The sequence below is a fragment of the Odocoileus virginianus genome, chromosome 7, assembly GCF_023699985.2.
Source record: "Odocoileus virginianus isolate 20LAN1187 ecotype Illinois chromosome 7, Ovbor_1.2, whole genome shotgun sequence".
In the NCBI taxonomy this organism is placed as follows: Eukaryota; Metazoa; Chordata; class Mammalia; order Artiodactyla; family Cervidae; genus Odocoileus; species Odocoileus virginianus.
The window spans coordinates 65440862-65453244 of NC_069680.1; the positions used below are offsets into that span (position 1 = coordinate 65440862).

General features: G+C 43.0%; 1 protein-coding gene across 1 annotated transcript in view; it reads left to right on the plus strand.

Annotated features, from left to right (window-relative positions):
• LRMDA (leucine rich melanocyte differentiation associated) overlaps window positions 1-12383 on the plus strand; it is a 1164713-nt gene that overhangs the window by 647497 nt on the left and 504833 nt on the right. Inside the window, exon 6 of the mRNA XM_070470890.1 lies at window positions 549-688. Within this exon, the coding sequence (XP_070326991.1) occupies window positions 549-688 (140 nt within the window). The remainder of the gene's footprint in view (window positions 1-548; window positions 689-12383) is intronic.

Below are 12383 nucleotides of genomic sequence, written 5' to 3' on the forward strand. Positions count from 1 at the left end.
GTAAGGGCCCCATTCTGTCTGATGATTTAATATCAGCTAACTCTTTTCATTGGTAGGCTCCTGGTAGTCATGGCCTCTATTCATGGCCTACACCTGTTCTCTTTGTCTTTTCTTCTTAGCTTTGTACTCCTTTTCACCCAATGTAATGTCTTATTGCCACCAGTGAGGCCACTGAGAAATGCTTAGCTCCACAACAGGCTCTCAGATCATAGAGGAGGCCAATCCCAGTTTGCATCCATGCTATTCCCATGTTTTAATGATGGACTACCCCCAAAGGAGAAACAATATATTTCTGATGAGACCTTTGGAAGTAATTTCTTGCTTTCATTAAAAGTTGAGCCGTGTCACCAGTGGGAGTGAAAAACTAACCATGTCAGACACTCACAGCAAGTTGATTTCAACCCCTACCCATGTCATGTCCTGGGAGCAGACGGGGTTCATCAGCGGCTAGGCTGTGCCTGTCAGTTACGGTCTGTGCCTGTCAGTGATGTCTGTGTACCTTGCTGAGTCTTCTGTCTTTCTGGATCAAGATCCTTAACCTTTTTCACATCACTGACTTGGAGTATCTGCTTGATCACCTGGCAGAAGTTACACCAGCTCTGGAGTACCTCAGCCTCCTGGGGAATGTGGCATGTCCCAATGAGCTCGTCAGCCTGGAAAAGGATGAGGAAGACTACAAGAGATATAGGTGAGTATCTAGGGGTTTGAGCATGGTATGAAAAGAGAAAAATGACATTTTTGGAGAGATAATATTATCCTCTGGGGTGCATAATAGATGTCTGGTAAGCATCAGTGGTCCCTTCATGCTATATTAAATTTTACTCCATTGGGTACCCTATAGTCAGAGTCTCCCTTCATTGAGGGTAACAAGAGCCAAGAAACATGAAAAGATGTTGAGTGATCTAGCCCAGGGGTTAACCAATTTGTCTGTAAAGGGCTGGATATTAAATATTGTATGCTTTGAAAGTCATATGACTTCTGTTGCAACTATTCAACTCTTCTACTATAGTGCATAAGTAGTAATGAACAGTTGGTAAATGAGTGGGTAATGCTGTGTTCCAGTAAAACTTTATTTACAAAAACATGCAGCAGGCCAAATTAGACTCATGGGCTGTATTTTGCTGGCCCCTGCTCTGTGTTGTAAGATCTTCCTGTCTGCTTCAGTGTCACATCTTGGAGAAAGAGGCCTTCCCATGAAAGTTTAGGGAGCTTATATACAGTCTCAAGAGAAAGTTCCATAAGACCCACTACTGGTCTTTGATGGACTCCAAAGTGAAAATGCTATTCTTTCTTTTCTCTACTTCTAAACTATCAGCTTTGAAATACCTAATCTAAAATTCTCTTTTTTGATCTTACCCATTTTACCAAACTCATTTTATTTTTGCTCTTCATTTTAAATTTTGTATGCACTCGTTCTTGATTATTGTTTTCTAAATGTTTTGAATGATGTTTTCATACATATAGCTTTATTTTCAGTTATAATATAAGCTCTCACTAGCACCCCACCTGAATCAATGTACGAGGAGGGAGGGAAGAAGAAAGGTAGGAAGGAAAGAAATATAAGGCAGGGAGGACTCAGTTCAGTTCAGTTCAGTTCAGTCACTCAGTCATGTCTGACTCTTTGCAACTCCATGGACTGCAGCACGCCAGGCTTCCCTGTCCATTACCAACTCCCAGAGCTTATTCAAATTCATGTCCATTGTGTCAGTGATGCCATCCAACCATCTCATCCTCTGTCATCCCCTTCTCCTCCCACCTTCAATCTTTCCCCAGCATCAGGGTCTTTTCTAATGAGTCAGTTCTTCGCATCAGGTGGCCAAAGTATTGGAGTTTCAGTTACAACATCAGTCCTTCCAATGAACACTCAGGACTGATTTCTTTAGGATGGACTGGTTTGATCTCCTTGCAGTCCAAGGGACTCTCAAGAGTCTTCTCCAACACCACAATTCAAAAGCATCAATTCTTCGGTGCTCAGCTTTCTTTATAGTCCAACTCTCACAGTCACACATGACTACTGGAAAACTCATAGCCTTGACTACATGAAACTTTGTTGGCAAAGTAATGTCTCTGCTTTTTAATATGTTATCTAGGTTGGTCATAGCTTTCCTTCCAAGGAGCAAGTGTCTTTTAATTTTGTGGCTGCAGTCACAATCCACAGTGATTTTGGAGCCCAAGTAAATAAAGTCTCACTGTTTACATTGTTTCTCTATCTGTTTGCCATGAAGTGATGGGACCAGATGCCATGATCTTAGTTTTATGAATGTTGAGCTTTAAGCCAACTTGTTCACTCTTCTCTTTCACTTTCATCAAGAGGCTCTTTAGTTCCTCTTTGCTTTCTGCCATAAGGGTGGTATCATCTGCATATCTGAGGTTACGGATATTTCTCCCCCAGCAATCTTGATTCCAGCTTGTGCTTCATCCAGCCCAGCATTCCACATGATGTACTGTGCATATAAGTTAAATAAACAGGGTGACAATATACAGCCTTGACATACTCCTTTCCCAACTTGAAACCAGTCTTCTGTTTCATGTACAGTTCTAACTGTTACCTCTTGACCTGCATGCAGATTTCTCAGGAGGCAGGTCAGGTGGTCTGATATTCCCATCTCTTGAAGAATTTTCCAGTTTTTTGTGATCCATACCGTCAAAGGCTTTGGCGTGGTCATGCAGAAGCAGATGTTTTTCTGAAACTCTCTTGCTTTTTTGGTGATCCAACCTATGTTGGCAATTTGATCTCTGATTCCTCTGCCTTTTCTAAATTGAGCTTGAACATCTGGAAGTTCATGGTTCACATATTGTTGAAGTCTGGCTTGGAGAATTTGGAGCATTACTTTGCTAGCGTGTGAGATGAGTGCAATTGTGCAGTAGTTTTAGCATTCCTTGCCATTGCCTTTCTTTGAGACTGGAATAAAAACTGACCATTTCCTGTCCTGTGGCCACTGCTGAGTTTTCTAAATTTGCTGGCATATTGAGTGCAACACTTTCATAGCATCGTCTTTTAGGATTTGAAAGAGCGCAACTGAAATTCCATCACCTCCACTAGCTTTGTTCATAGTGATGCTTCTTAAGGCCCACTTGACTTTGCATTCCAGGATGTCTGGCTCTAGGTGAGTGATCACACCATCTTGGTTATCTGGGTCATGAAGATCTTTTTTGTATAGTTCTTCTGTGTATTCTTGCCACTTCTGTCCTTTATTGTGCCCATCTTTGCATGAAATGTTCCCTTGGAATCTCTAATTTCCTTGAAGAGATCTCCAGTCTTTCCCATTCTATTGTTTTCCTCTATTTCTTTGCACTGATCCCTGAGAAAGGCTTTCTTATCTCTCCTTGTTGTTCTTTGGAACTCTGCATTCAGATGGGTATATCTTTCCTTTTCTCTTTTGCCTTTAGCTTCTCTTCTTTTCTCAGCTATTTATATGGCCTCCTCAGACAACTATTTTGCCTTTTCTCATTTCTTTTTCTTGGGGATGGTCTTGATCACTGCCTCTTGTACAATGTCATCAACGTCCATCCATAGTTCTTCAGGAACTCTTATCAGATGTAATCCCTTGACTCTATTTCTCATTTCCACTGTATAAACGTAAGGGATTTGATTTAGGCCATACCTGAATGGTCTAGTGGTCTTCCCTATTTTCTTCAATTTACATCTGAATTTGGCAATAAGGAGTTCATGCTCTGAGCCACAGTTAACTCCCAGTCTTTTTTTGCTGACTGTATAGAGCTTCTCCATCTTTGGCTGCAAAGAATATAATCAATATAATCAATCTGATTTTGGTATTGACTGTCTGTTTAGTAGGAAGGACTACTAGAAAGTAAGTTTTGGAAGATTGGAGAGAGAGGATGATAGTCTGAGAGGAACTGGTCCTGTTAGGGTTCAGATTTTTAAATCTGTGGTAAATAAGGAGTGTAGTTAAGGACATGCACTTTGTATAAAGGCAAAGCTATAAGAAATAATGAAATCTCTTGAAAATTATATATTTAAAAAGAAACATAGATGTTAGTAAGGGTACAGAAGAAATTCAGTTGTACTTTATTGGGAAGAATTTTGAAGTAATCTTAGACTATTTTTAAGCCATCTTAGAATAAAGTTCTATCCCTATGTTAAAAGAACTGTAATAAATCAATTTTTCTCATGAAGACTTTTATTTGGGATGTGATAGTGTTGATCAGAATGTGATTTCTCTTAGGAGAAATATGGTTAATATCCAGCAAGTGAATAATTAAAATTTATAAATCAATCTTCTAAGTTAATCACTTAGAACTTAATTTTCTTCTTTAACAGTTACTCTCATCAACTTTGGCACCTTTAACAGGTGCTTTCATGTATGAAGAGGTTGTTTTAAAACATTTTATCTTCTGGCAGCAACTTATTATAAAATATATCTTAGAAGGGTCAAGTGGTAGAAGAAAGTTCTCTCAGGTATCACGTTTAGTAAACCAAGCATTGTTTGGGAAATTCTTATTTGTTTTCTGAGTTTTTTCTTCAAATTTATGGTTTTAATTCTTCAAAATCACCTAATAAATTGTATATGTGTACATATACATGCATACGTGTATATGTGTGTACACGCACACATTCACACACAGGTTCATTCATTTAACCATTCTTGAAGTTGTATGTGAGTTGAACTGTAGGCACTTTTTTTTAGAATGAGAGCAACAGACTGAAGACCCTGATGCTGGGAAAGATTGAAGACAGGAGAAGGGGACGACAGAGGATGAGATGGTTGGATGGTATCACTGACTCAATGAACATGAGTTTGGATAAACTCTGGGACGTGGTGATGGACAGGGAGGCCTGGTGTGCTGCGGTTCATGGGGTTGCAAAGGGTTGGACATGACTGAGCTACTGAACTGAACTGAACAGACTGAGGAAAATCTCCCACTCTACTTCATTGAGTCTCTAAGAAAGGTTTATAAGGGTGTAAAAGAAAAAGAAAAGCTAATACTATTTTTTACTGTTGTTATTGTAACTAGTCTCATTGGAAAAAGTACTCAGACCTGTGGTATAAGGAGCCAGATCAAAAGATCTGATATGGAGTCTAGTTTTGCTGGTGGGACTTTTAAAATGGGGAGGACAGTTTCGATCAGTGACCCTTAACCAAGTCTATACTTGTGTTTCATCCAAGGCGTTTTGATTCATTTAATGCCAAATGCAACAAAATAGGCAATAGGTGACATTGATGCTTAATTAAGAACTACTGGACTAAAGAGTATTTAAAGTCTTTGTTGGCTCTGCTGTTCTGCGACACTATCCTCCCAGTGACAGATCCTCTTTTACCACTCACACCATTTTATATACTCCTTCTTACACATTTCTCTTACTGCTTCATACATGTCAACATCCAGAGAATGGCTTCCTGAAAGTCAGGACTGCATCTTCTTGCCCTTTGAAGCCTTATCAATACCAAAAGTAGTGCTGGTTGTGGAATAGGGGCTTGGTATCTATCTAGAGGAGGTAGCCTGAAATCACCCTTCCCTCTGATGAACTGAATACTTGTAGAGAAATGTGGGCTTCTTTGGGTACCTTGGGTGCCCACTGCCTGTTTGGAACTAGATCCACTTGGATATCAACAAAGGCAGTTAAAAAGCAAGGATCTATCCTTCAGAATCCACCCAAGTGTTGGTTTTTTGGTCATGATTCTTTAGGAAAGATTGGATTCTAGAAGAGTGATCCTTCTCCTGGGCATGCCTGGATACCCTTCAATCATACCCTCCTCACTTCTGATCTGTTACCCCAGAAGCCATTGGGGGCTGGGGTTGGGAAGGCTGTGTGGTATTGCACATATGTCAAGATTGCCATGAGGAGCTGGATTCTTGGAGCCACATGCGGCTGGAATCACATCTGGTCAGAATTACCTTAGAAAATCCACAACACTGGCAAGATGCTCACCCTGTGAGACAAACGGGAACTAAGAACAGTGGAAGGAGGATTCAGTGTGGGCCCACGCAGTGACATACTGACTGCATGAGCAGACGTATAGGCCTATTCTATGGAAATTCTAATTTTTTAATTCATTTTACTTATTTTTAATTTCTGGTTTAACAAGCATCATCACCCTTGCATTTGGATGAGGTGAATGGGTGGATGAGGCATTTCTGTTCTGTGGTCTGTAAAAAGCCCTCCTTTATTCATCCTGGAGCTTGTGCATTATTTGTTCTTGAAAAATTTTAGAGTTTCACAACAAGACTTCTGAATGCCAAGTTCCTGTGGCATTTGAGTTTCCACAAAGAAATGTAGCCACCTTTTGTTTCCTTTTGGTAAAATATTTTCCTGGCCCTTCATCCACAAAGCGTGAGGTCGGCATTCCTTCAAGCTGTTACTGAGAGCCTAATAGTAGGGCCTCTATGCAAATTTATGAGACATTTTCACTATAAAATTGCTGAAAAAATGAATGATATTTCTACAGTTTACTGTTTTTCACTTTAAGTACATTTTCTGACAATATGTCTTCTATTAATCATTTAAGCAGTAGTAGGAAACTTAAAAGAGTGTATTCAGAAGCAAGAACCCATGGTTCATTTAGTGCTGTCTAAAAAAAATTCTTATTGATTGGCATCCTCTGTGGTTATGTGATGTAATATTTATAATATGTCACCCAGCCATACATCAAAACAAGTATGTCTCTTGTTTCATTTCCATGAGAGATGTTGATTTCAGAGAGGTCAGCCCAGTTTTAGGTCACGTTGTGGCCAACCACTGGACCAGAAATGGGAAGTGACCAGATTTATGGAGCTATTGGAAATGACCCCAGAGCTGCTTCAGTTTCTGTGGATTCTTTCCTCCCCTCCCCCCACATCACCCCTTTTCCTTCCTCACTTACCCCCTGTGTGCCCAGCTGGATTTTCTTGGCACACGTCCACACAGTAAAACAGCCTCATTAAATCTGTATGTGAGCATGAACATACGACCAGGTTGTTTAGCAGTGCCCTGGTCCTGCTGGGACAGGAGCAAAGCCGAGCCTGGGGTTCCTCTATGCCGTTCGTCATAGCTCATGGCCGAAATATGTTCACTGCCGTGTTATCATAGGTGCTGAAACCTGCTCCCGCTCTGCTGTGTGCACGCACTGGGCTGCTTTTTGGAGTGAGTGTTGAATGGAGGTTCATGTTGAGTGGTGCAACAGCCTTCAGGATTGGGGCAGGAAGAGAGTGAGGCAGCCAAGTGAGCTGGGGGACCACCATCATCCTGAGGATCCCCTTGGGGCCTCCCAAGGACTTGAATACTGGCCAGACAATGAATCAGGTATGGGGCGCTTAGATACCCAGTATGGTCTATTTCTTGTCTTCCTTTGTCAGTCTTTTCTCTTGCTAAGGAAAGATGATGGAGTTCAGGTCAAGGTACACAAGTGCTAGACCTCATGCATCAAACAAGGCCATTGGTCTCTTGGGCTCTGAGCACTACTTCACTAAATCCTTTCTTGTCTCCTGCCATTCCAGTCTCTGGTGGGTCTCTCCTTCCCCCCTCCTCCTCAGTAGGCACCTCTGTATTCCTTGCAACTTGAAATTATTTCAAACATGACGCCCTTTCTTTGTTCCCTCCCAGGGAGCAGCCCTGCGCCTGCCCAGTGTCTGTCACACTCAGCCAAGGGGCTGGAGGGAGGGACCGGCCATCCGCTGCTGGCCGTCCTGGGCTTCCACCATTTCCCAGCTGTGGAGGAGCCGTAAAACTTGTGGCTTACATAACCCAGTGAGCATTCTCCAGCTAATCTGCAATCTGGGCTTTGAAGATCACAGGAAAGCAAAGGTCACGACCTAGAGATCAAAGTGACAGAAACCCACAGGGTAATTGCTGGCTCCCCTCTGTAGAGGGCCTTGGCCTGTCCTGTGGGTGTGTTATTTGCACTGAGACTTCAAACGTGCTGCCGGTGAACTGTGAGGGAAATCAGCTGGCCTTGGCTGGTTGTCAGGCTTTCGTTAATGCTGTAGGTGAGCTCACCTCGGCTCATTAGAGGGAGAGCGTTGTCATCTCTTCACTCACAGTGTTTGTTCGTCACTCTGTGGCTCTTATTGACTTTTCCTCACCGTCCTCCCTTCCCTGGAGGTGTGAGGGGGTAGTGAGACAAGAAAATTGGAGCAATATGGAAGAGAGGAGACTATGGATGTATTTATTGTAGATTAACTTGGAGGCACATAGAAATCAAGCAAGCAAACCAAAGCTTAAGAGGCTGGGGCAGCATTAGCCCGCTCCCTTCATGCCACAGATGGAGAAACTGAAGCTCGGGAAGGCAGCAGAGACTGAGCCAAGATCACACGGAAAGCTAAGCCCAGAGTCTGGGCTCTTTCCTCTACCCTGCGAGTCCACATGCTTTTTGTTGGGAAGACCTCCCTCTTGTTTTCCCCCCCAACACATACACTTGAAAGCTTTGGTTTCTTCAGTAAGCTTCGTTTAGGCCACTGCTGACTTTTAAAAATTAGTCAGAGACATTTAGCTGTTGATCAGTGTTTTTGATCAGCATGAGGTAAGCAGTGTTACCACATGGGGTTGATGCCATCCAGAGCAAAGAAGCTTGATGTTCTGTTGGCGTGTTCACGCTTTTCTGTTAAGCTTTGTGAAAGGATGAGAACAGTCCATGGATCACCTATTGTTGCCACCCAGTGGGGGGTGACCCCCAGCTTGTCTCCCCATTTCCCATGCATGAGAGCCAGAAGGCGGCAAGAGGCAGTAGAAGGAAGCATAGAATGCTGTAAAGGGAAGGAGGTGGGAAGAGTCCCCGTGACTCCACGTGCAGTTCCCTTGGGATCTGGAAATGTGTTTCTTGGGTAGAGTCTCAGAAGAAGAAACATGGAAGCCAGCCCCAGGAGCAGATGTAGATGTGTCTCGGTGTGCCTGTGGTTGTACAGAGGGCCTGGGGAGCAGCCAGATCCCCCAGGGGAGCAGATGTGGGCAGGAGACAGCATCCTCCCTTCCCTTTGAAGTCTAGATGAAAAATGCCAGAGCTTTTGGTAGAGAAAACTGACTTGGGAGCAAAAAACAAACAAACCAAAAAAGTCTTTCTGCTGTTGTCTTTGTCCCCCTACCAGTTGTAAGCATCTCTTTAGAGGATTTCTTTCAGGAAATGGCACTTCCTCTATGAAAAGAGAGAGAACCTGAAAAGCTGTGTGTGGGTCTCACTTTTCGAGAATCTGTGTGCAGAGACAGGTGGTTCTTTGAACACCTTCCCAGGGTCCCTGATCTCCTCTGGGTAACCTCACCCTCCATGTCACAGCCAGGAGGGCCTCTGACTTCATACCACACCCCTCCCGGCCCTGAGACTTTCTCCCAACCACCTTGGGAAGGTCAGGAAAATTGGCATTGCCCTCTGGAGCTGGGGATGTGAGCCTTAGAACTTAGACGGATCTCTTTTCATTAAGCAGTGCCCTGGCTTAACAAGCAGTTTTATAAATCTGAAGCTGTCTCCGGGTGCCGCAGGATTTATGGACGGGGGTTTCTGCCATAAAGTGGTTTATGATGGCTGCCTTCTGTGTTATTAGTAGCTGTCTCTTCCTTCAACCATTGCTGTTTGATAATAGCTTTAAAACACCCAGAATTACTTACCTGCAAGCCCCATTCCCGATAGCCCCTGTTGACAGTCTGAATAAGTTTACTGCCCTTTTGTTGTACTTTACCTTCAAAACAAACTGATTGAACCATCAATAGCTCGTGGAAGCTGACAGAGGCATGTCATCTGGACTAGCCCTGGTGATTGCAGGTTATCTGGGGGAGTTAACCTTCCCGCATTGTTAACTGAAATGTTTTATGTACTATGCAACTTTAGGATACGGCTGTGATAACCCTGGTAACTAAGTAATACATCACAGTAAAGAGATTTTGGTGGAACAAATAACCCTGGATTAAATTTACAAGGGTTGAATTGATATTGTAAAAGCCTTCATTCTGTGGCTTCAGGAATCCTCTCTTGTATTTTTATGGCAAACTTGTATTATACTCAGGATTGAAGCTGCAGCTTTTGACACCCTGACATGACCTAGAACAAAGGGAAATAGATCTCCCAAGACCAGAATGGGACAGGCAGGCAGAAAGCTCACTGACTAAGCATTGGCAGAGCTGGTTTAGAGCTGGTTCCAAACCACCAAGGGGCAAGAAAAAAGGTCTGGTGGATATGGCTTCTGTCTGGGCACTGGGGACCGTAGACATCAGGGGCAGGACAGACCATTAGCTGAACTGGGAAGGATACACTTGGCCTCCTTATCAACTTCATAATTCCAAAACTATTAATCCTTGTGGTGTTTTTGTACTTGGACAGTGATTCGCAGTAGGCCTAGCAGCACATCAGCCTTACCTGGGAACTTATTAGGATGTAAATTTGAAACTTCATTCCAGATGCAGTGAATCAGAAACTCTAGGGAGGGACCCTGTGATTTGTGTTTCAACAAGGCCTCTGGCGGATTCTGTCACCTCCTCAAGTTTGGGACCCACTGAGCTAGAATGTAAGTTCATTGAAAGTCGGGACCATGTCTGTTTTGTGCATCACCTATTCTTAGCACCCAGCTCAGTTCCTGGCAGGTGGTGGTTTCTAAGTATTTGTTGGGTGGGTGAATGTGTAAATAATTGAAAGAAGACCTCTCCTAAAGGACATACTCTGAGCCCTGAGCTGAGTCTCATACTGAACTATTTGGAACGAGCCTTCCTAGTGTCTCTCAGACATCTTTAGGCATCAACCACCTGGAAATCCAGGCTGACCAGCTGGGTGGGAGTCAGGTCACCCCTAGTTTCAGGGTAGCTGGCAGCCTATTTCATGGATGTTCCTTTGGTGTTGAAAGAAGAGTGCTCTGAAAACAGTAGCTCTTTGTCATCTAAAAAATTTTAACTAGCTTAAAAGCTAGCGCTTCTCTCTCTCTCCTTTGATTTCAGGGCTGTGATCCAAAGTGGGGCGAAATGACAACATGCTGTCTGTTGTCACCATGGTTCCTGCCAGCCCCGTGAAGACATCTTTCATTCCATCATTAAACATTGGCTGATTTTCTAATACTGACTTTTCTTCACCTGAATATTCATCTTTTCCCACCCTACACTTAGTGGGTGTCTTTACTCCTTTGAGCGTCACTCCTGACATATTGTTTCTGTCTGTACGTGTCTTTATTTGAAAGAATCTGTTGTCATCAAGACTTTGCTGCTACAAGCAGGAGATGGAAGTTTTCTCTGACACTGACTGAGGCCAGTGGGAGTTCTTCTGGAGGATAGAAAGGTATTGGGGCCTGTGTAGAACTTGTCTAATTTCGAGTAAGCTTAGGTGGCATTCGGAGAGGGAAAGAAGAGGCTTAGGGAAAAGTAAGAAAGAAGATAATGAGTAGCTTGAGGCCAGGGAGAGTGCAGAAAGTAGGTAGTCAAATTTCTAGGACCTCAGATGTTGGTGTGGAAGTTTCTGAGCAGGAAAAGGACACCACAAAAGAATTTAGAGTATTTTTTACTTTAAGTCATAGGAAGGCTGTGACTAGAAACCTCTGAGCTATTTGGCATTTGAGTGATCAGCTGAGTCTCACCTGGACAAGCATATGTGAGGCCCTTTGATGATGTGAGACCATCCTATGAACTGGGGGTGCTGGCCACGAGGACCTAAGGCTCCACTGAGGAGGGAGGCCTGCTCACATCTCGAGTAACATTTGCACTGAGAGAAAAGCTTAGTGTTTGGGAACCGCTTTAGGGCTTGTTTCTTTGCAGCTTTCTTAAGACTTCTTACTCTTCTTTCTTTGTGTCTGAAAAGCTACTTTGTACGTAACTTCAAACTTGGCACTTAGCTATGTCAGTTTCTAATTTATGTCTTTGAACCCATCTTCCCCTTTATATTAGAGCCCTTTAAATTGCCAACATCGGTTGGATCATAGAAAAAGCAGAGAATTCCAGAAAAATATCTAGTTTTGCTTCATTGACTACACTAAAGCCTTTGACTGTGTGGATCACAACAAACTGTGGAAAATTCTTCAAGAAATGGGAATACCAGACCACCTTACCTGCTCCTGAAAAATCTGTATGCAGGTCAAGAGGCAACAGTTAGAACTGGACATGGAGCAACAGACTGGTTCCAAATAGGAAAAGGAGTACGTTAAGGCTGTATATTGTCACCTTGCTTATTTAACTTATATGCAGAGTACATCATGTGAAATGCTGGGCTGGATGAAGCACAAGCTGGAATCAAGATTGCCGGGGGAGAAATATTAGTAACCTCAGATATGCAGATGACACCACCCTTATGGCAGAAAACGAAGAGGAACTAGAGTCTCCTGATGAAAGTGAAAGAGGAGAATGAAAAGGCTGGCTTAAAGCTCAACATTCATAAAACTAAGATCATGGCATCTGGTCCCATCACTTCATGGCAAATAGATAGGGAAACAATGTAAACAGTGAGAGACTTTATTTGGGGGGCTCCAAAATCACTGGAGATGCT